The following is a 25,381-nucleotide window of genomic DNA, read 5'->3' as shown; positions in this document are numbered from 1 at the left end:
AGGGAGGTGAACTAGAACGCAGCAGAAAGCAGCCGCGGAAGAATATGATAAAAAAAAAAGACACAGCAACCAGTGTAGGCGTAGTAACGAGTGGCGGCCGGAGCGATATGACGGGGGGGAAGAGAATGTATCTGTGATGTTCTTGTTTTCTTCTCTATTTCGCGTTAGCGTTTGCGCTCCCATTTTGCCAGCGTGCTTGCTTCACGTCTGAGTCTATGTTGCTTGCATTTATTAATCGTTCCCAAAATGTGCCCTAAAATTGACAACTCCCTCTCACGCTTAAGAATGTGAGCTGGCTTACATTGACCCATAGACTGGGAACATGCCAGATATTGTGCGTACGTTAATCGGATCACGTCAGATATTGCATGTAGGCGTTAATGCGTGCGTCTTCAACGTACGCATTAATTCGCGCTCACTTTTTAATAAAAGGGGCGCCATTAGTGCATTCAAAGTCATTATGTACGCTGACGCAAGCGCGTTCATATATCCTGCTTCAATGTTCTGCGGCTACTTTGCGTTCTTCTTTCACTCATAGCCTAGGCAGCCGTCTTGCACCATTACTCTCTCTTCAAAGGACGGGCTGTTGTGAAAGGCTTTCTCTCTTATGGAGTTGCGAGAAGCTGGACCGAAACCTGAAGTTAAAAGCAATTCCGGTAGAGTCCACAGGCACCCTCACAACTGAGTCCCTGTTTGACGCGATGGGTGATTGCCTCCGAAAGAGAACGTAGCCTCCCCACAGCCGCGGTTAATTAATCGCTGCGTAGTGATCTAATAGTTGGTCGAAGTAATTAAGCGTTGTGTTCGGTTGACGCAAACACACCACTGTCGTGGCGTAAGCGACTAGAGGCCCCTTACCGACAGCGCTCCTCTTTCATAGTCAAGCATCTGGCCACGGGCTTGCGCGCGCTAGTTTGCCTCAATCTTCACCCAATATTTTAATTTGACATTGTTCAGTTGCACTGGTTTCCGTGAGCCCGAAACGTTCAACCCTGAGTTTTCTGATTACTGATTGCGAACTGAAAGTGACTTTTCTTCATGTAACGTACTGCTTAGTACCATCGTTCTCGCGCTCATTCGCTATTATGCAAATTAACAGAACTGAAGCAAGACAAGGACGAGAAGAAGGTAAACGAGGACACGCGCTTGTCCTCGTTTATTTCTTTTCTTCCTTTTTTTGTTGTTGTTGTTCCCACGCTGTACATTTGCTTTATGTGTCATCAACTAGCGATATGTATTACTAGCGATCAAGTTAGGACTATTAAAGGCATGTCCTGAGGAAACACGGCAGAACAAGAATGAAGAATAGTCCATTTATTCAAAGACGGAGGAGATATTATACCTGAAAAGCTTGCGGCCCCTTATACGCAATGCCTCACGGCGCCACGTGTATACCAGAGAGCTGGAAGAATGCCAACATTATACTAATCTATAAGAAGGGAGATGTTAAAGAATTGAAGAATTATAGACCCATTAGCGCGCTTTCAGTATTGCATAAAATATTCAAGGTAACTTTCAATAGAATGAGGGCAGTGCTGTCCTTCAATGAACCAAGATAACTATCTGGCATCAGGAAGGCATATTCTACAATGAATCACGTCCATGTCATCAATCAGGTAATTGAAAAATCTGCGGAGTGGAATCAACTATATGGCATTCATAGATTATGCAAAGACATTTGATTCAGCGAAGATACCAGTAGCGATGGAGGCATTGCTTTATCAAGGAGTTCAGGACGCATACGTGAATATCTTCGTAAATATCTACAAAGGCTCTACAGCTACTTTGCTTATCCACAAGAAAAGTAGAAAATTACCTACCAAGAAAGGGGTCACGCATGGAGGCAATCTATAAAATGCTATTCACTGCATGCTCAAAAGAAATATTCAAGCTATTATTCAGGGAATGTTTAGGAGTGAAGATAAACAGCAAATATCTCAGCAACCTTCGGTTTGCAGATAATATTGTCCTGTTCAGCAAACTGGGGACGAATTACAACAAATAGTTGGAAACCTTAACCGAGAAAGTGTAAGAGTGGGGTTGAAGATTAATATGCAGAAGGCAAAGGTAATGTTCAATAGCCTCGCAAAGGAACAAGAATTTGTGATCGCCAATCAGCCTCTAGAAAATGTGCAGGGGCATGCTTATCTTGGTCAGTTACTCACTGGGGACCCTGATCATGAGACAGAAATTTACAGACGAGTAAAAATGGGTTGGAGTTAATACGGCAGGCATTAACAAATTCTAAATGGGAGCTTATCACTGTCGTTGGAAACAAAAGTGCACAATCATTGCATTCCACCAGTACTAACACATGGGGCAGAAACTTGGAGCTTAACGAAAAAGCACGAGAACAAGTTAAGGAACACGCAAACAGCCATGGAACGAGAAATGTTAGCCGTAAAGTTAAGAGACAGAAAAAAGGCGGTGTGGGTTAGAGTCAAGAGACAGAAAAAGAGCGCTGTGGATCAGTGAGCAAATGGGGTTAGCTGGTATTGTAGTTGACAATAAGAGAAATAAAATGGAGCTGGTCAGGCCACGTAATGCATAGGGCAGATAACCGGTGGACCATTAGAGTTACAGAATGGGAGCCAAAGGGAAAGGAAACGCACTCGAGGCCAACAGAAAATTAGGCTGGGTGGGAAAGTTGCAGTTGGAATCAGCTAGCGCAAGACAGGGGTAATTTGAGGTCGCTGGGAGAGGCCTTGGTCCTGCAGTAGGCATAAAAATAGGCTGCTGATGACTATGACGACGACGACGAAGACGATAATTATGACGATGAAGATGATGACGGTGATCGACTTGTCCGGTCGCATGCTTTGCTACGTCGCTATTAGGGGAAACGGCCTCTGCGTTCCGTTCGAACGAGAAAGCTTTTGTCGAGCAACTGACAATAAAAATATTCCACCAGTGGCAGAAGATTCCCGCTCGTATAAAAAGCAATAAGCCGAGATCACACAACGCTTCAACACATTTACATAAATCACGCGAGTGCCTGCGCTCACTTCCCGTTCAGTAAATTCAAGTCTTGTTCTACGCCGATAGCGACAAGAGTATACGTGCATATTGGTTCGGATTCCTGTATTGACGACAGTGCAAACAGGCAGCGAAAGTTGCCCTCAGGGTGCTTCAATCAACTTCGTACAGACAAGTTCCTGAAGCAGGCGAAATCGGCAGCACCTACGTAACTGAAAAATTCGCCGTGCTCTAAAAACAATGTGCCGCTTGCAAAATGATCTTTGATAAAGTGCGTATATATGTATCCCTGAAATAGTGTGTCCTCAGTGTGAGCCTAAAAAAAAAGTACGTGATATCCCCCCCCCCCCCCCCCCCGCGACTCTTCCAGCTGTTGTGTGCGCGGAATTTTACGAATGGGAAATTTAAAACGTAATGTGTCTTATTTTTTTTACTTACTCTGTGTCTGATTCAAGCAGACATGCAGTACGAACTCACCCAAACGGCCATCATCGCTATGTAATGTTGTGTATTGTTTTTCGAAAACTTTCCCTAATGGCGCCGACCATAGCCTAAGCCGCAAATGCCATCTCCCTCCAGCCACCCTCTCCCGTTTACCCGGTCCTCAGAGAGTGACGTCAGCCATGATGATTGCGCCAGAATGAACCAATGAGTGAGCACGCCGTGCTCCTCCCTCCGACTATATATTCACCGGGCGCCCCACCTTGTAAACCGGTAGCCACAGTAAGCTGTTCGCTCTAAATTGAATGCCTGTAGCCTAACGCACAATAAATTCCGTTGTTTCAGCCGGCCCAAAATGCATTCGTGCGACCAGGAATGCTCCTCTAAGTATAGCACCTGCTCGTCCTGTTGCGAGCATAATCCGCAATCCACGAGAAGCCAGTGGCAATTCAACACACCTCGTTTGTTAAACATAGGGCTAAGAAAAGAAAGCTTTGTACACTGCCGATATTGGGGTTCAGTTCGCAGGTGTACCTGAGTGGTGGGCGCTCTAGTAGCTTAGCCGACGCCAAAGTTGCAGTATTGGAAGCATGAGCAGACGGTGTAATGCGTTTGAGGGAACCTCCGGTACCGGCGTCTTGTCCGCCTGTGTTTCGATGGCAAGAACCATCAGTAAATGCACTACACGTCGTAAAAGGTGTTGATGGGTGGCTATATTATTGCTATCGATACTTGTTTTTGTGCGGAGTACATTGCGCTTCCACGAGGAACACACGACATATACATGGGCTGCTTATTTTCTAAACATGTGGCGTTTCTTCTTATTTTACAATCTATGTATTATTATTATTATTATTATTATTATTATTATTATTATTATTATTATTATTATTATTATTATTATTATTATTATTATTATTATTATTATTATTATTGCGTGAAGCGGATTGTCCGTGACTATCGTAGGGTGACTAAATGAAATTCTTCTTTTTTTGATTCAAAGAAAAATATACCCTACAATATAAGGACCGATATTAAAAACAGGCATCTTTTATTGCTCTAACCATTTTTTCATATAGATAAATGTCCGGTAAATAACATATTAGGTTGACTTTGACTTTATATATGTGTACGAGAGCATGACACCACTTGACATAGCACCTAATGTAGTGTCGTAGACAGCTGAATGCGTGACATGTAGCAGAAATAATGTTCAAAATTTGACTGCTGGGGCTTCAATGCAAATAAAGTTGTGAGACGAACGCATGTGTAAGGTAATGATAAACAATATAGTGCCGATTTAAATATACAGCTGACTCAGCATGATGCACTGCGTACAATGATTGCACTCTGCCTGTGCTAACATATGGGTAAGAAACTTGGAGGTTAGCGACGAAAGTTTAGAAGTTTATGACCACACAACGAGCAATTCTAAAAATAGATGTTAGGCGTAACGTTAAGAGAAAGGAAGAGAGCGGTGGGGATTAGGGGGCAAACACGGGTAGCCAATATTCTAGTTGACAATAAGTAACAAAATTTGTAGTAAGAAAATTTGCAGGTACAACTTGGAGTCAGCTAGCGCAAGACAGCGGTAATTTGATTTCGCTGGGGAGGCTTTCGTCCTGCAATGAACGTAAAAAATGATGATGATGATGATGATGATGATGATTATGTACTGTAGCGCGATCGACGTAACACTAAACGAAGGAAGCACAGAGACGAAGTACTTCATCTGGGCGTTTACTTCGTGTTGTGCCACGTCTACGCGTTACAATACATCATGTTGCATCAGTCAGTACCACCACTCCCAATTTTTGTTTCTGCTAATACACAGTTCACGCTTGCACGTATTATATACACGTTATAACAAGCCACATTTTACCCGAAGAATGATAATATTACTACCACTGCATCAGTGTGTCACCTTCGATATTTGCAGCCAGACTCGTATATGCGGTAACGACCCATCTTCGAGTATACGTGTTCATTCGCGTCAGCTTAAGTCCAATATTTATACTTTCTTTCGGGAAACAAATGTAAAGTTATACTACAGTGCCTAAAATATGTACCAAGTACATATTCTAGACACTGTAGTTATACTCTAGCTATCTAAGTGCCATTATATAACGAATTCCTCATTAAAATATACTGTGATGTCGCGCTAGCGAGTGGGTAACCTAAGCAAGCAGCACAACTTTTACAAGCAATGAACTTTTACATGCCCTCGATAACACAACAGAAAAAATATATAGATGCATCATAATTGGCGTCGAGCGAAGTTTCCTAGTCGCACTGCATAGTAATTTGTACCGCAGCTATCGCCTGAGCAGCTTACATAAGGTTGTCGTTATGTAAGCCGTTTTCCATAACAGGCCGACAAAACCAAGAACCGGTGAAGGTTTCAATGCATTGCCCAGGCTGGAATAAACAGCGGAGCTGGTGATCGACCTATCTTCTTCTAGGTTTTACTTGGGTTGGCTAAGTTTTGCTAGGATATGCTACTACTACTGGTGTCTATTATGCATAAGGAAGAGACGCTTAATTGTGCAGCCCATCAGGGAACACGGCGCAGCGTCGTAGGGAGAGGGGGAGTAGGAGGTAAAAAGGAAAGAGAAGAGAGAAAGTTGCAGGGGTCTCGTCCGCACATGGGTAGGCAGCAGAGGCGGCGGGGAACGGCAAGGGCAGGTACGCTCAGCGGTATGCTGCTATCCCACTCGCCTCCACGAACAAGGCTGTGTAGTGCGTGGAGATGGGAGCGGGAGGGGAACAGCAGGTTGGTGAGTGAGTCAGCAGGAAGTCCCTGCAGTCTATAGGCTCGGATGACCTTCGAACGTTCCTGTGCTAGGGGCGGACAGGCGCAGAGGAGGTGTTCGAGTGTCTCGGGATCGCCGCATCGTCGGCACGAGGGGGAGGCGCTTCGGCCCTTGGCATGAAGCCTGGCTGCTTTCCATATGAAGCCAGTCCGCAGTCGCAGCAGGGTGGCCCTGTCTCACCTGGTGAGGCCAGACTCGGGGAGCAGCTTGGGTCCCTTGCCATTTGCCACCCTCGGGTCGGGGTGGATCGCCAGTAGAAGCTGCTTCAGTCGTGGCCTCGAGTAGTCTGAAGCCGCCACTGCTCGAGTGAATGTGACTCCTGGGTGGTGGACGGCTTTGGCCAGGGTGTCCGCCTCCTCGTTACCAGCTATGCCGCTAGAAAACGCTAAGTGCTGCTAGGCATGGTATTCCGAATCTGCTAGCCGCCGACGCACAGATTCTCGCTTGACCCCACGACGCTCTTCAAGATGTGCGGCTCCTTTTTCGGGCGTCAGGATCTTCTTTGGTCGTGCCATGTCAAGGGTACATGTACTCGCCGGAGAGTCAACGAGAGTTCTGTCACCGTCGCGGCGGCTCCGAGCTTTATCTCCCCGGTGACGTCACGGCCAAGCTGCGCCTCCACACTTGCCGAGGCGTGGCTGGTCGAAACCTGCCGAGCCACCGCCAGAGGTGCCTGCTGCAGTCACGGACAGCGCGCGCGTTCGGCGCGAACGCGGGGAAACGGAGAAACGCGGACGGCGTGGGCAGCAGCTCTGCACGTTGCCTCGTTGGCTACCTGGGCACTGCAACATCACTGGCAATGAATGTGCCGACAAAGCTGCCCGTGAGGCACATGACGAACGTGAAAGAATCTCAGTATCATTGTCAAGAACGGATGCAGCGCGGCACCTCAGCAGTCTTGCCCATATTCAATTAATCAATCAATCAATCAATTAATCAATCAATCAAAATGAACTTTATTTATACAATTCAAAGAATGTGTATAAAAATAGTTCGACCAATAGCCTATGTGGCTAGTACCTGGTCCAATATAGAAATAACATACATAGGTCAACCACGTACATATTTTCTCAGTGCTTACATGAACAAGTATTAATTTGTAAAGGAGGTGTTATTACGTTTGACTAGACAAGAAGAAGCGTTTACATGCAAGGTCAAAGTTCCTGGTTATTTTTACTTCCACAGGCACAGTGTTCCGTGTTATAGCGCCAGAAAACTCAAAAAATCGTTCACGGTAGACACTGCTGCAATACGGAAGGTTTAAGTTAAAGTTAGTTGCTTGTCAGGTGTTTGCACGTGGGAAGTTAAATATGGTGTTCGGTAAGGGGAAGTTGGTGTTTAGTATTTTATGAACTATACAAGTCATCTTATAATTTCTTAAAGCCGTAAGAGAAAGGATACGGAGTCAATAAACAGAATGCTACTAGGGGGATGAAGAGTAGAAATTGTTAATATTCTTAGGGCGCGCTTTCGGAACTGCAGTATAGGTGTTAAGTAAGTTTTATATCGTAGGCCCCATATTTCACAACAATGACCCAGGTGGGTGTGACATAAAGAAAAATATATGCAACGAAGCAAAGCACGAGGAAAATATAGCCGGGCACGGGCCAGGGTATAACAGCTGAAAGCGTGTTTCCTACAGCAAGGTTAATTTGTTCTCTCCAATGCAAGAGACAGTATAAGCAACTCCTATATATTTAAACGTATCAACACAATCCAGAGTTCGGTTCGCTAGAGTCAAATTAAAGGTAATGTAATCTAGTATTTTCCTGTTGGAGTGAGATATGATATATTTAGTTTTATCAGTATTTAGGGCTAATAAGTCTAAGAAATTGGAATACACCAGAGTTTACCAACCGGCACCTATATGCCATGGACCCACAGATGCAATTACAACTTTTACCGGTTTTAAACGACAAGAATAAATATTACTGTGCCACCTGCGAGTAGGAGTTTCTTTTACAAATTCTTATTCATTCCTAATTGGAATGGCGGACAGTGCCAACTGCAGCACATGTGGTGTCGAGGAAACCACCAGACATCTCTTATGTGATTGCCCCGATACGAAGATGAGAGGATTGCCCTTCGGACGGCTTTGGGGCACTTAGACGACAGGTCTTTTACGGAGGAGAAGATCTTGGGCCCGTGGCCTAGTGCGTCTGCTATCAGTGCTATGTGCAGAGCTACAAAGGCGTTGCTGAGTTTTTTGAGGTGCACTGGCCTGTATGACCGCCTGTGATGAAACTCAGCGATGAACGCTTGACTCTGTACATGTGCAGGGTGGGAACTTCTCTCTTCCTTCTCCTCTTTCAATCCCAATTCCCCCTTCCCCAGTGCAGGGTAGCCTACCGGGCTCAGCATGGTTAACCTCCCTGCCTTTCCCTTATGACTTTTCTCTCTCTCTCATTTTTCTGTCTCTCTCCCGGGCATAGCGCGCACCACGCGCATGCTCTCCGTTTCCTCTCTTTAACGTCCCATGTCAAGGCAACATGTGCACGGCACGGAGAGGTGGCGAAGCACTCGCCGCTCCGCGAGGTTGTTGCTAGGCAACGCGCGGTGACGTCATCGCCAGGAGCAGTTTTTGTTCGCATTACGCGGCACAACCAAGAGCTTAAACAGCTCCGCTGTTAAAACCTGGAAGGCGGTGCGAGCTCCAGTTGAAGTCGATCAAATACAATATCTTCCCGAGAATTTTGGGAGTGGTAATTGGGCGGGGTCACTGCGCACAACGTTATCACGTTACCTCTAGCGTGAAAGTAGTATGAGAAGCATCGGACTGCGTCAAATATTTTACTGCAGTATTTTCGGTATCTGCTCACAGCGTTGTATATGATGACGCGTTAATTTTAAATAATTTCTGTGGTTTTACTCGCCAAAACTACGCTCTCATTACTGGGAGGCACGCTGTAGTGGGGGAAAAGTGTCCGTGGCGGAATGATGACAGTATTGAGCTTCTCTGTTAGAGACGCTCTATTTGAATCACACCGCTGGAATTTTTATTCTATCTATTTGTATATTTAAATATGTATGTATGCATGTATGCATGCATGTATTTATGCATGTATGTATGCATGCATGTATTTATGCATGTATGTATGCATGCATATATGCATCCATATACGCATGTATATCCGGAGCATCACGGCTACTAGTGGCCTCAGGGGCACGTACCCGCATACCCAGTTGCACACATATTCCCCAAAAAAGGCTACAAGTCCGGATACGCGATACGAAAAAGTGGGACGGTGTCACTATAAGAAAGACATTGTCCTTAAAAACTGTCGCTTTTATTTTTCTAGCCCATGAATGCGTTTTTCTTCGTGTTTTCGAGGCAGAGGGGACGTTCCACAAAGAGATAAGGCCAGCCACAGCCGGGACCCACAGCCGCAACCACCGGCTTAAAGCTGCCACTTTCTTCACTGAAATTGTCCGCACTTGAGTGACGTGGGGCTCGGGCCACCCCTGCAACCGCCCGCACGACGCTCGAGAGCGACAGCCGCAACCAGTTGCGGTGGCGGCGGCGGGTCTGGGGAAGCGGAGAGAAAGCTCCACTCGGTGCTCCGAAGTGACTTTGACGGCCTAACGGGCGCCTCGCTTAAAAGGATCTCGACGCTCTTTCCATCGTCGTGCGCTCGCCTCTCCGTGCTCGCTGTGGGAAATAAGACACATTGGGGTGGAAACACGAGCAAAGGCGGGCTGGATACTATAAGGCCAACCCCTTTCCTTTCGCCTGCCTTCTCTGCCGTCAAGACTGGGTCGATACGCAGGCGCGAAACAAAAGCGCGCGGCGGTTTGTTGCCACCGTGGCCGCTCGAGAGAAAAGTCGCTGGAGAGACAGTCAGCACGGGCAGGCCATTCTCGCCCAGTTCGATGCAGCACTGAGTAGGCGAGACGTTGAATGGAGTGAGCCTCTGTCCCACAGCGCACTCGGTGCGTAATGCCCAACGCCTCCCGCTCCCTTTGGAACGCCTATCAGGCTTTGTGAAAACAGTGTGTTGTAAAGAATTTAGACCTGTCACGTATTGTTTGCCTTTCTTTTTTTTTTTTGCGACAACTATGTAGGTACATGTGCTCGAGAAACATAGACTATCGGCACAGAACTGATACACGCAACACAAATTTCTGCGCACTCCCTTCCTGAACTTTGCTTGAGTTAAGCGCTCGCGAGAGCAGTTCCCCGGTTTCGTTGCGTTTGTTTTACCTCATTCCTTCTTTACGCACTTTTCGCGAAGCCCCATCGTCACCCCAGTGACCTGCTTTCTCTTGGCTTCGCGTTAATGGCTTCATTGTTAAAGTACTCCAGCGGAAAGCACTGAAAGGGTCGTCGATGCGGAGGCGCGTCACTTGTGTTGTTTCGGGGTGGCCCGTTTACTTGCGTGCTTTACTTTCTTTTTTTTTCTCTCCCGGCACGGCTGGCTTTGTTTCGTTTGGCAGTGCCTTCGTGAAGCGCGCTTCGTAGGTGGACTGTGGGAGATTCGTGGGCTTCAAAGGAAGACTGAGCGGAAAAAAACAGGAAGCGCCAGACCATGGAAGCGCAATATAGCCACCGGCTGGCCGAGTCTCGGTAAGGGATAAACTGCTGCGGCTTCTGTCATTCGAGTTTAGGGGTTGAAAGACGCATGGTGATAAGACAGTGGTGCAAAGCACTCTGAAAGTCTTCGAAACGGTTCTGAGAGACAGCCCTATATATACAGATTAAAAAAAAGAACTAAAGCATACTTATGTCAAAGCGAAAAACTAGTGTGCGAGCTGCGCTTACTTCATTGGTTCTGAACTCAGTTTACCTTAAGTATGCTTACGTATTTGAGAATCATCTCTTTTTGAGCACGCAATCTCTAGTCATTAATGACGACGTAAACCCCCTTATGAACCGTAGTGGGCTGGGTTGAGCTGTGTTACGCATCGCAGGACGTAATCAATGGTGTATAGGATACGAATTTCAGTTCCCCATAGTGGTATGCGCCACATGTTCAATGGGCAGCAACCAAGACAGTTCTGCAGGATACTGTGATCCGTTTCTACCTATATTGCAGTGAGCGATTTACTGAAGCCGCTCGAAGGCAAAAGAAGCCGCTCGAAAGAAGCCGCTTTGTGGCAATTGTTACGATTTGGCGGATGTCTCATTTTCCATTTAATTTCTTCTCTCCAGCAAGCCGGTTTCCGCTGAACTATTACGTCAAGCACTTGCGTTTGCTTTGAGTTGTTGATAAGTTCGACTTCGCCCTGACATCTGCTAGCCGTCTGGTTAGCTCAGATGGTTGAGCGGCTGCCCCGGAAAGGCCGTGGTCCCGGGTTCCAGTCCCGGACCAGGACTAATTTTCTTCAACTGGGAGACTAATCTTTCGAGGAAGCCGTATGGGTTCCTTTGTGGCAATTGCTACGATTGGGTGGCTTCTCATTTTTCATTTAATTTCTTCTCTCCACCTAGCGGGTTTCCGCTGAACTATTACGTCGAAAGATAAGCTGTGGTCTTTATATTAACGCAATCATTGCCAAGTTACGTTAATTGCTGCCGTTGGCGACACAAGCCTAAATGGAGTGGTTATGCTGCGCACTTTTTTGATATAGGGCAGGCACAGATAGTTCACTATCTCAAACAGAGACCCTGTCCTGCTGTAAAATTCGACAGAAAAGCACCGGGGCCACCCAGACAATCGCCGCAGGCGCCACTATAGATAGGACTCCAAGATTACTATACATACCACAGAATTCAGCGCAGCAGTGCCAGCCTTCTGCACAACCTTAGATTCATATTTGCGCTTATATGTCGTTACGAGCACTTCATACGACGCACACAGTATCCCGACTGCGTGTCACGCAGACTGCGAGCTGTACCACGTGCATGATTATGTGAAGCATCTGCTATGTGAGCACTCTCAATACATAGATCTACAGGGGTTGGCTGATTTACTTGCGCGTTTCTACAAACAACCGTGATCAGATGACTGTATACTGGGCCCTTGGTGTGACTGCAAATCTTGTTTTTAGACCATCCAGCCTAAGAACAGGACGGTCTGAAATTCAAAAACGAAAAAGTTACGAAATAGAAAAATGATCTGGAACCTGTAGGTTATTATTAGACCCGCAAGTTACGCGCTTTGCCTCTTTCCTCTGTCATCATCGTCAACCGTTTGTTCGTCTTTTTTTTTTCCTTCTTTCCATTTCCCGACGCAGAGTGGCTGGGGAGAGAAATGTGCCTCAGCCCCACCTCTCTGCGTTTCTTATAATGAAACTTTCCTCTTTTCTCCTCTTGTGGAGCAAATTTAGTCCATTGAGATGCTTATATAAAATTTTACTCCTTCGGCCACAGACGCTGGGTTGGCTCAGTCGCTGTGCCGTCCCATTGCTCAGCACGAGAAATATAGTCCAGGATTGTATTCACTTGGGATGATTGGTACATGCCTTATTCTGAACACTGCGAAGCCGGGACACAGAGAGCAAGGAGCAGACACAACGAAGCGCTCCGTTGTGTCTCTTCTTCTTGGCCTTTGTATCTTATATTAGCCCTATCTTTTAGAAAAAGCTTAGCACGAGGATTCTATTTCAATTCCAGACAGCAGCGACAGTATTCCTATTGGGTCCGGAACCGACAACCCCTAGTGTACTTTCACTTCAACTCGCGCTAAAGAAACCTTGCTACGAATATCTAATCTTGAGCCATCGACTATGGCGCCCCTCGGACCAGCCATAGTTTCAGTGTCACAAAAAGCCATAAATTATTCTGAATCATTTGCACCACTTCTTCTCATGTACTTTTTTTATAAGCGTTTGCTGACAGTTGCCGTAGCCAAGTAAACGAAGTTCTAATTTATTGCACAGATCTTGGTAAACTGCTTCAGAGAGCTCGAGAACACGTACAAACACTCAAGAACATCCCCCCCCCCCCTCCTTTCCCGTACTTCTTTCTTCTTCACGCAAGCCATTACTGTCAACTGTTTATTCGTCACATTGTAAGCCACATATATATACGCAATGGCTGCCTATGCTCGGTTCATCATCAAGACCATCTACTACAGCTTGATATCTTATAGCACGCTGATTAGGACTGGTACTCTAAGAAGATGACCTGTAAAGGAGAACGGGAAGGAGAACAAGCCTGGGAGCTTGAGAGAATAGGTACTGGATCATTTGCGGTGTTTGGCACTGGTCTAGACGGGTTTCGCCACTCGAGGCCTTAAGGGTTCCGTTCAAGTTCTTAAGGGCTTGTGAATTGTGCGAATTACTTTGAAATTTGTAGCGTGTAGTATAGCGTTATTTTGTGAATTGTTCTCACTTTATTTTTTGTTTCTTCTATCGCCTTTTATTGCTTTTAGCCTGTTCCCCAGCACAGAGTAGCCAGCCAGTACTTACACAGGCTAAATTCCCTGTCTTTGCTTCCCTTTCTCTCTCTCTCTCTCTCTCTCTCTTTGCACAGCGCACAAATGGCTTTAGGAAAAATAGTACAGAGGCAAAATAGAAGGCTCACTGATGCACTGGTTCTTATTCTTACTTATAAAATACGTTTCTAGAGTCAAGCGTGCCGTTCTTTTTATGCTTCTTCCGAGAATACGTGTTCCATCAAATAATGGCTGACACTCATCTTAAAAAAAAAAGAAAAAAAAACATGTGCAACAAAATGCGCAAGATTGTCTTCCTTTTTCTTTTGTTTTCGAGCGTGCTCCCTTAATCGGTCATGCAGACACCGCTCAATCTTTCCGATGCAAAACTTCTCTCCCCATAAAAGAATCGGATACACAAACATCATTGAACGTCTTACAGAGGCACTCTCAGGCTTCTTTTGACGGGCGTGCTTTTTGTCAGTGCCACAAATGCGCGCGCCCAATTTTCCAAGTTTCTCCGGGGCTAAAAAAGCCATCGGGACTCGGAGAAACCATTCGCAAGCTCGAAGCAAAAGTTGATCGGGCGATGCAATTGGTCAAGGGAATCACCAACTGGCACGAGGGCATGAAAGAAGCGAGCGTTGTGAGAATCATCCAGGCGTTTGTTATCAGCCAGATCATGTACATGGCGGCATACCACAGATGGTACGCCACAGAAATAAAGAAACTAGACGGCCTGATTAGGAAGGTATATAAACAAGCGATCGGACTCATGCTAAGCACGAGCACGGAGAAACTCCTAGAGCTGGGGCTGCACAACACGCTAGAGGAGCTAATAGAAGCGCAACGTATAGCACAATACGAGCACCTCTTCAAGACCAAGGCTGGTAGACACATCCTAGATAAACTAGGCATCCGCTACCACACACAACACGGAAACAAACAGGACATACCCAAGGAAATAAGGGCCAAACTCACGGTACACCCACTATCCAGCAATATACATCCTGTCCACCGCGAGGGCAGAAGAAGGAGCAGGGCAAAGACCATGGCGACGAACTACGGAAGAGACGAGGACGCGGTCTTTGTAGATGCTGCGCGTTACAAACACAAACATAGCTTTGTCGCAGCAGAAGTTAACCACAATAGACAATGCTGCACGAGCTTGACTATAAACATGATACGCATCGAAACGGCGGAAGAAACGGCTATAGCGTTAGCCATATATCACAAACCAACACATACTCTATAATCCGCTACTCGCAAACGGCAGTACGCACCTTCGCGAACGGCCGGATCTCACCTGAGGCACTAAACATACTCGGAAAAGGCAAAACAACCAGGGAAGACAGATGCATCCAAATCCTATCGATACAAGCCCACACCCCTGACTCAACGGGAGAGGACAACGCTAACGTGGCGGCACACAACGTATACATATAGCTCGAGGACTCACTTTTCGAGCTGCGACTAACGCAGACCCCTCGACACCGAGGTATGGAAATGGGCCAGGTTCGACGACATCACCAACCATTACAAGATGCAAAGATGCACTTATCCACCACCCCATCCAGAACCCAATAGATCGCAAGCGGTCCAGTGGCGACAACTACAAACTAAATCATACAAGAGTCCTATACTAATGCACCCTATTTATCCAGAAATATACACAACAGATAGATGGAAAGTGTGTGGCACCAGAGCCACGCTAGAACACATGCTATGGGAATGCCAGGGACTAATACACGATAATGAAAGCGAGACCTCTACCGACAGCCTCCGCGCGCGATGGCAGGACGCGCTTCTCAGCTCGAACCTGGAAGACCAACTCTGGGCAGTCTAGCGGGCCAACGAAGCCGCCGGGAGACAAGTACTCTTGGCAGTAACCTCGGCGGGTGCCCCAACTCACTAACTCGCCGGACGCGAATCATTCTGATTCGACATAAAATTTTTCTCACTCACTGTGCCTGCCCGCCACATTCGTGACAGTATGGGATACCTGGGGAATATAATGCGCAATTATATTCTCTTGATCATCGAACGATGCGTCGCAGCTCGCTGCCTCTGTGTTCCATGTTCGAATTTTTGGAGAAGTGTCTCGGTGGCAACCGCTGTTAAGACCGACAAATGGAAGCCAGCAGCTAAGAGTCGGCGTACCTGATTGTGAAAGCCAACGTGCATCTGATGGGGACGCGATTTATTCAGCGCGGATTCCAGTAATAAGACGCGACAATTACCTTTACAATCTAAAAATGGGTCGAACCCTACGGTAGAAAGCCCTTCTTTACTCGGGGATGGTAACACCAGCAAAAGTGCACTTAAAATACAAGTAAGCTCGACGTCTGAAAACTGCGGGTAGGCATTGTCAGGTAATTTACAGGTAAAGTTAAGCCCTCGGCTATTTTCCTACATACACTCAAAACAGCAGCAGGGGATGTAAACTCACCATGTTGCTTTAAAGGGGTTAAAATCATCCGTATATATATAAATATCGTTAAAGGTTGCCTCCCTTCAAAAACGTTGTATAAGGCCCTATCAACGTCTGCTCAAAAAATGTCACAAACAGGCGCCGACAACTATACCGGGTACAAATTTCCTGCCTCTACCGAAAAGGCTCCTTGTCAAACACAATAAACGTCATATTTGGACAAACTTCTACAAGCAAATTATGTTTTTTTACTGACACGCCCGTGACGTTCATAAAAGAAACGTCAGCATTGTGCCTACAACATGTCATTGCCGACGGAAGAAGCTTCTAATGCGGTACAGAATAGAAAAGGTCTTCCCCATCCACCAACATAGCGTTACCTATAAACATGGTTACCATGAATGATCTCTCATATTGTAAACAACAGCTTTAAACAGCGCAACACAGGATACAACAAAAGAAAAGCAGGAGGGATTGCTGTATTGTGTGTGTGTGTGTGTGTGTGTGTGTGTGTGTGTGTGTGTGTGTGTGTGTGTGTGTGTGTGTGTGTGTGTGTGTGTGTGTGTGTGTGTGTGTGTGTGTGTGTGTGTGTGTGTGTGTGTGTGTGTGTGTGTGTGTGTGTGTGTTTTGCGGTTTCTTGTTTCGCACTGTTTAAAGTTTTTATTTACAACAGCAATGTAATGACCAGCCCAAATGAACACGCTGTGAACACATATACATCCGTCGAACTTTTCGAACGAATTGGGTCATCGACCTGACCTGAATTGGGTCAGCGGCTTGTCTAAAAGGAACTTTTTTACATTGCATTGTCATGAACACACTCACTGGTAATAGTTCGGAAAGGTAGTACACCCAATTTAAGCTCTTAGAAGTGAAAAATACATTAGGATTGCTACCTTTCATTCTCCCTATTCTTCTGGCCAGCGCCATGAGACCCCCATCCCTGCAGAAGGCGAAAAGCATTCACTTAACACGAACTGTAATCTTTTTTAACAGGGACATAGTTCTTGTTAACCGCCGAGATAGGTTTTTCATTGAAAGTTCGTTGCCGCATGACTATGAATCCGCCCTTTTTGTCACGCCGCTCTAGCTTCAAGTAATTATTTCTGAAAAGAGACACTACGTTTTCCGGTTTCCGATTGCGGCACTTCGCTGTGCCTCGCGGTGCGCATTTGGAGATATAATCGGTACCATGGAGTAGGCATCTGTCACATTCTTGGTTGGTTTTTGCCGACCCGTTTCTGTTAAGTCCAACGAACTCTTGTGTGGGCACTGAGGGTTCAACCACATAACACTTAAGTCCCTTGCGAGCAAGGTGCTCGAGTGTCACACAGGATATTTGTGCTGTCGATCACAACGATGCTCTTACGTTCATAGGTTCTTCTTCTTCACAAGTCCTCCGACAAGCGGATTTAAAAATACTCCTCTAGTTTGCGTCTGTGATATGGGTGACGTAATGTTTTAAATCGAGGAGCATACGAGCCGCTAACGACGCGGGTGACAAAGGGCCGCAGCACGTTTCCAGATTTTAGTCGTCTGCAATGACGGCGTCCGAAACCGCCGCCCGTCTTATAGTCTCTGTACGCCGGTAAGTCTGCCTGCTTTAACTCGATGATATTTCAGATGGCAGAATTACACCGCGGAAATAATTGCGTATCCAACTATCACATCGCTTGAGGGAGGCACCAGCTGTGTTATGAACTCAACATGCTTCTCATGTAGCTGAGTGTGAGCATACCACAATTATATAGCAGTCCAAGCACGCCGATATTGGACAAAAAAAAAGTTGCAGTGGCTTAGCTCGGCTATGCCAGGATATACGTAGCGTTAGCAAATGTTCAGCTGATTATTCTTAGCTTTCCTGGTTGTCTCCTACGCTCAACCGCTAATTGCCAGGCAACTACATCGGGATCCGATGAGTCAAGCTTCTCCGTTCTTCTGCGCTGTTGAGCAGCATTTGCGCTCTCCTTCTCCATGGCTATACCACACTGGCAAACGCCAGTCATAAGCGCAGCGGCTCCAGCGCAGTGTCAGACGGCGACTGCACAGCGAGCGCGCGCCGACGCCAGTGCGTCTACCACGGCTACGACGTCACTCCTCTGGAATGCGCAGACCGGCGGCGGTGAGTCGCGCGCGGCGGCGGCGGAGTGCGCGAGAGGTGCCGGCTCCGGTGGCTCCGGTGCGCAAGCCGTGTGACATCACTGATCCTTGCGCATGCGCAGCACGGCTCTTGATGTGCCGCGCGAAACGGGCTTGGCTAGGCCAGTGTAGCTAACGCTACAAAAGAAGAAGATCGAGCGAGACATTGACGAGTGCGCAGCCCTGTTTCTGTGCACGCTAGCCATATGCTGCTTTCTGTTTTCGTGGCCATGAGTACTCAAAAGCGGATCATTCATGTGCATGAAAAACACACGACGCTAAAACCATTAAGTTGCTTGAACTTTATTACACTTGCCGTAACGGAACAATTACGAAAGTTACGAAGTCTACACGCGCACCAGATCGCTTTCTGCTCACCTTTATTTCGTATCTAAAGCGCAGTTTTAAGTGCGAAGCACTTTAGGGGCCCTGGCTGTCGGCGTGTGATTTGATTTCATGTCGTCGTGGTCACGCGCAAAAACAGGGTCAAAACAAGTGCAGAATTGATCGAAACTGGTTCAAAATAAACTAACATGATTGAGAATGAGCTGAATTATCGATATGAATAAAAAGCATTACTCACATTAATTAGCAGAAACTCGTGAAAATCGTTTCCCACACGCCAGCACTACTCCAGCACCCGATCAGCGCGCGCCTTGTGGCAAGAGAGAAGGAACAGGAACTGTTATAAGCAGTTGGCGCGCTTAGCAACTTCCTTTGTCCATGGACGTCGAGCTGCAGGCGCACATTGAGCGACAACGCTGACGCATCATTGCTTCGCACTTCCCCAAGTTTCATGTTAGTGGAGGTGCATTTGCGCTGAATTTGAACTACACAAGCGCAGGATTTTTTTTTTTTTTTTGCTACGGGTTGACCTCTGTGGGTTTTCCGTCCGGAAAGTGGACCAAGCAGGCCCAAACTAAGGATGCCGAACAGCCATAAACGACACTGTTATCCCGAGCCCGTAGCGTAAGAAAGCAGGACGCACACTATCGCGTAGTTTGCGGCAGAAAAAAGCATACTCTCCCGAGGAAACCAGCTGGGAACGAAGTCTTTTCTGCGTAAAGCCACTACCAATTGTTTTTTTTTTCAGTTGCCGCAGAAAACTGGTGCGGTGAATACACATCTCACAAACAGAAGCTTCTCGCGTCTGCGTGTATGTCGCAGGACCTGTTGCATAAGTAGCGTCCTATTTCCCTGGTTGTTGGTGCAGCCAACGACGGTACAGTGCCACCGGGCGAATATCTTTTGCAGATCCCGCTTCTCAGAATATGCAGAAAACAAGAAGCTAAACAGGTGCAGCAAGAACAGGTCTAAAGAAACCACAACAAGCGAACACGCACCGCAAGTACAGACATTTTGTACCGTCTGTGGCAGTACCCACCAGATAGCAGCACTTGGTGTCCAGAGTAGCGGCGCTGCTTACACGTTCTCAAGGAGGCTATACAAAATTCTGGTCTATAAAGCGTGGCAGTTACTCCATACTGCAAGGACGGCTGCTACGCAGAATTAGCTCCTATTAGTACACTGCTCGCTGGAGTTCCCATAAACGAAAAAAAACCTTTCTTGATTACAAAAATTAACAAATTATAACACTACAAGTAAATATGCTCATTTAATTCACGTGTTTCTGGTGATTACATAATGTGGCATAAAATAGCGACCTCACAAATAGAATGGCTCATTTCAACGTAAATTTAAAAAAAATTCATGAGCCTTTCCGTCTGTGATGGTGGATGACCAGCGAATCTGTTTAGCGCACGACACAGAGGCGACACAGAATTTTTAACAAAGGTACGAACATATTTTTTTGTCCTGATCGGTGGTCATCAAGACGATAAGTACGCACACACATTCGCGTATCAACTATGTTATTAAATCTGTCAGTCACGTAATACAATGAATGACTCATACCCACCTAAGCAGTGGGTCATACCACCGTAAGCGCGGCATCTTCATTACGACGACAGAAGTGAAGTGAAATTCTACACTGGAAGGGTGAGCGGCAACGGAGCCAGCTGCGGAAGAAGACGACGAACGCGTGAGCAGTGGCACGAGCGCGTTCGCACGGTTGCGCTGAATGGAGCCAACCCTTTCCCCTTGGTCGCCTTATCAGGTGCACACTACGTCACGCACTACGTCATACATTCGCAGAGATGCATCGTTTTAGACAGAGGTGGCTGTTAAACCAATCTTCAACGCGAGCGGTGATATGCGTTTGATTTTGTTGGCTCTTTCAATCTCACTTTTTAGGGACAGTTTTTCCGTGCGGACGCAATAAAAACCCAGATCCTAGCCATTGACAGCTTCGCTGCAAAACTAAACCTGGGGTGGAGCATCAGCTTCAGTGCAACTCATGCTTCTTCCTTTCGGAAGTAAGAAAACTCTGCGAACTTTTTACGTGGTCGCATAGCAGAAGTTTGATTCTTGAACAGCACTGCACTGCATGCGTACAACATATTTATTTTTCACGTTGAACAAGGCCGAACCACCTCCACGTTTGGCTCTGTTATGCCCAAGTAGAATATGACGTGATACTCACGCAAACGATCTGTAGAAAAAAGACGCGGCGAAGTTCACGTTCCTACCTCAAAGAAACTAAAAAAACACATCAAGAACACATTCTTACTGTAAAAAAAAGAAAGAGGGGGTTGCTTGGAGATTCCGAATGCAATGACTGATAACGCACTCCACTAAGGTGTGCCGCGTTGGCAAACATCTTTTCAGGACTCGCGTGATGTGAAGTCGAATAACTGAAGACTGGGGTTTGGGGTGCGTGAGCGTGTCTTAACTTACACGAAAAATGCAAGAAAAGAAAGACACACCAGGCAACACACAAACAGCATTAAACTTATAAAAGCAAAGTTTTTAAGACTTGAAGGTGCCAGTGCGCCGTTGAGCAGAGTTGTGCGTGGTATGCATAGGCAAACATATCTAGAGACGTCGTTTAGAAAACGACGTTACTTCGGAGTATTTTCATCCTGGACGACAAAGGTAGAAATGGAACATCAGAAGGAAATGGCAGGATTTCCGTATCGCAAGAACGTGCCCTTGTAGGCGTTATTCAATAGCACGATATTTGTATTCTACCGGTCCCTCTTGGTCCGACTTTCCGCATATATGTGAAATAATCTTGTAACTGCGGAATGGTTCCCGGGTCAAATTCTACGAAGCGTTTCGTGCACCTTAAGGCAACCAGAAGTGCAGCATATGCCACAGAACTAATGGATAGTTTTTAATTTGAGATAACTCTCAATGTTAGAGGCTTTATCAAGAAATCATACATTACGTTATGCATGCTTTATCTCTCTCTGTTCAATAACTTCTCTACTCTTCTCTACATTTATTCATTTTACATTGTCGATTATTCATATTCGGAGATACGTTCATTCCTGTGTACCAAGAAGTCGTGCGCTGCACCTTACTGGACCAATGGGAGTAGTACCCGCTTGCTTAGCCAGTCACCCTTGACTGAAAGTATCGTACACCAAAGCGATTGATTCGAATTAAGGCCCCAGATCTGTTTGTCAACTACAGTTAACGAAATGTTTGTGGCGAATATCACGGCAGATGACGGCGCATAGGTACTTCACTTTAAGCAGACAGCAGTCTCTTCAAATTAGTCTACAGGATACCACGTGTGAATACGCTCATCTCACCTCTCGGGCAAAATGTCATAGACGCGTTCCGACATCAAGATAGTTTTTATTACGGCGTTGCACGTAGGGAGATTTATCAAATAAAGCGGTAAATCACGGATCATTAGGAAGAACGAGCGAGACATTGGTGACGAAGGTGCCACAATGGAAAAATGGTCGTGGAAAGCCGCTCACGGGAAAACGCGCCATCGCTGGCATGACTATATACATGCAGTAGCCAGCATCTCCACCGCAGTGTCAATCACGTTATAACCTAGTTCTCTGCTGGAATCATTGCTGGGGTGGAGTACCACGCGAGTAGTCACGCGGCCCCTTTTCGTGTTAGGCGTTCTTTCGAAATAAGCGTCATTTTCTTCTTCAATAAAATCACTACTACTTAGGCGTTCTTTCAGGCTTTGAAAAAAATTATTTTCTTTTGTTGCACGTATTAAGCAAGAGAAAAGTGTATCGGGAATTTTTCTGGATGGTCTACAATTTTATCATTGACACTTTTTCTCCACATACAATACTTGAAATACTTCATACGGTAATTAATAATAACTGTGCAATTATACACAATACAAAAAAAATCGTCTGGCTTGCCCCAAGGAACAGCAAACAACATTCTCTTGGTTCAGTCCGGTTACGTGACACTTGAATGTATTTTTTTTAAATTTTGGCACAAGTAACATGGGACACATAGTATGTAAACGGCCAAGGAAATGGTAATGCGTGTACAGTATATTCGAAGCGGTAACCGTGGAAGGGGAGAGGCAATGTATATTTAATTCGTTTTACGCCACGCGACGTTCCTTTGGTGGAGAGGCCGAATGGAGACGCTAACGTTATCTGCAGCGTCGAAGTATTTTTCAAATTTCTTCTCGGAAATCTGGCGCATCATCAAAAGTAACGAAAATAACATTATATAAAATAATAACTCACACCATATTAGCTTGGTTCTGTCCGATTACGTGGAATTTGCCTATTTTTAAAATCTGGTTCAAAATGCGTGGGACACCCGGGTTACTGAAGTCTAATTTGCATAAGGGGGTGAGGTTACCTCAAGCCGCATCTGTGCGGCTTCTTTCCCTCATCCACCTCCATTTACCACTCCTCAGTAAGTGTGTGTGTGTGTGTGTGTGTGTGTGTGTGTGTGTGTGTGTGTGTGTGTGTGTGTGTGTGTGTGTGTGTGTGTGTGTGTGTGTGTGTAAATGGAAATCAAATCAAAGCAAACCAATTATTCTATTATATTGCTTACTGTACTTCTACGCCAACCTTTTCCCAATGGATGAGAGCTCTCATTTGAAGTGCACCGCTACCTATTTATTGCGCTTAACTGAACGTGAATTAATTGGTAACTTTCGACGTTTTATACTTACTTTACTCCGGCGTTAGATTTGTAAAAACCATCTTTAGATACAAAGAATAAAATTCGCCAATTATCGTGCTTCATTCTTTGAAAAAAGTGTTTATACTGATCGTTTACTTTTTGTGCGAAGCGCTTCCATAATAATATAGTTCATATGTCAAGTTGCAACAAACAGTTGCGCACAGACTTTTACAATCTTCTGCATTTAAAACATTGTGTTCTGATATTGTCGATCTATAATATTTGTTGGTATTATTGGTCAGCTAATGTCTTATGACATGCTTTATTCGGTATTAAGAAGGCATAAATTGTAGATGCGTCAAAATTCTAACTTACCGTTCTTTTTATCGAATTATACTCGATTCGCTAGAGCGGTACGTGTGTGAATAAAATGTATTAGAACTGTTGATTTTATCTCAGCATTGATTTAACAATGAGCAAGTGACTTATATTACCTTATCAGCGTTGCCGTCCAACGGAAAAAAAGCTGGAACAATTTATCACGTAAAGCGATGTTTTGGCTCTGACCAATCTCTTTTATCGTGTGTGCGCCTCTCGTATCTTAATTTGGTCGTAGTGGACCAGGAGGCCAACGAAACGTTTGATAGCCTTGTTATGAATAGTTCAATTTTACGTAATTTAAAGAATTTGACTGTCGCAAAAATACGCCTCCAATATAGTTCTCATACAGGAAATTCACAAAACTCTAGCTAGCTGAGTACTCTGCACTACAGTGAGGCATTCTACGCGTAAACTTATTAGTTACGTTCACTAATTGCAAATTACAACTAAACTTCTTCTTCGACGCTGCTTTGCGGAGATTGAGTGGCTCATGTGATACAAAGATATCGTCACAGCACACAAAAGTTTGGGAAACACATCCAGATTGATTACTATCCAGCTTTATGAGAAGTGTAATATTGGCAAAGCAGCTCCAATGTTTTTCCTGAAAGACGATACACCCCCAACTAATTTATAACAGGACACCGCATGTTTTACCGTGTTTTACAAGCGACAAAAGCTTCTCCTGTTTCAGCTTCGATGACTGCGTAAAGGCAATCTCCCAGGGAAGCACCACGTGGACGTTCACTGCCGAACTTGATACGCTCTTAGCTTAGCGTTCACGCCATCCTAATTTTGCAATTCAGAATTAAGCGTTAGTCATGTTCCGGTTCAATGAACAAGTTATATCGGATGGACAGTGTTAGGGGATAACGAGAAATTTCTGTTAAGCGTGTCCTTCATTTCCCGGTTTGTACGCGCTATCACTCATTTACGATCGTAACAAATGCAGTGTCCTCTTTTTTATTTGTTTACTTTCGCAAAGCAGTGTACCAAATGCCGAGAAATATTACTGCCCTTTACCACACTTGCATTGTTTCCACACTGTAAGGAGGTGCGCTCAGAAGGAGCAGGGTGTTATGCTTCGGTGTTAGCGCGCTGACCATTACAAATATTTCTGCAAAGCTTCTTTTCGGTTAGTTTTCAGTTTGTGAGAAACAGATTTCATGCTCCCTTCGTGACAGAGAACAGAAAACAGTGCACACTTACTCCGCGCCTTCTGGGAGATCTTTTCGAGCATCGAGCGGATATCGCCGAAGTCCTCGTGCTCGTCGAACGAGTGGTGCGTTGCGTTCTTTCCCAGCGCAGTGAACACCGACGAAAGGGAGAAGTAGCAGTCGGTGTGGCCCTTGGAGTTGTCGCGGTACTGGTGAAACAGTAGCGCAACCACGGTCCAGTCGAACTGGCGCATCACCTCGACGAACACCTGGCCGAGGCTGGAGAAGGAGCCGTTCATGCGAGTGAGCAGTCGGTAGTAAATGGACTTGGTGTCGAAGTGTTCGTTCTGGCCAGCGGCCGTCAGCAAAGGCAGCCCCCACTCGGAGGCGTATCGTATCACCGGGGCCAGCACGTACGGGCACGAGGGCCCGAAGAAGACGTCCACCTGTCCCGAGATGTAGTAGTCAAACACGGACAGCGGGCCGTTGGTCGACGAGCACTTTGTGTCGTAGTAATGCACCACGACGTTAAGCTTGGTCTTGGCGACGGCCACCAGCACAGGCAGGCAGGACCTTCTTCAGGGCGTACGGCTGGTCGTCGTCGTCCGGAGCGAGCACAAGAAATTGCGGGAGGCGGGGCGTCGTCCGACGCAGGCTTTCGGCGCGAATGCGCTCGGCCCTGCCAATCACCACCTCGCGACTGCTCGAGGACGAGCTGTCGCGGGACACGGCCGTTACGACGGTGGCTGCCACCAGTAA

At 46.1% G+C, this 25,381-nt stretch overlaps 1 protein-coding gene across 1 annotated transcript in view; it reads right to left on the bottom strand.

Moving 5' to 3' along the window:
• The window catches only part of LOC119456276 (atrial natriuretic peptide receptor 1-like), a 163,933-nt gene extending 139,165 nt beyond the window's left edge, over nt 1-24,768 (bottom strand). Inside the window, exon 1 of the mRNA XM_049669661.1 lies at nt 24,675-24,768. Coding sequence (XP_049525618.1) covers nt 24,675-24,705 — 31 coding nt within the window. The 5' untranslated portion in view covers nt 24,706-24,768. The remainder of the gene's footprint in view (nt 1-24,674) is intronic.
• Between the last annotated feature and the right edge of the window lie 613 nt (nt 24,769-25,381).

Source organism: Dermacentor silvarum, chromosome 6, assembly GCF_013339745.2.
Source record: "Dermacentor silvarum isolate Dsil-2018 chromosome 6, BIME_Dsil_1.4, whole genome shotgun sequence".
Classification (NCBI taxonomy): domain Eukaryota; kingdom Metazoa; phylum Arthropoda; class Arachnida; order Ixodida; family Ixodidae; genus Dermacentor; species Dermacentor silvarum.
This window is presented reverse-complemented; position numbering and strand designations above follow the sequence as displayed.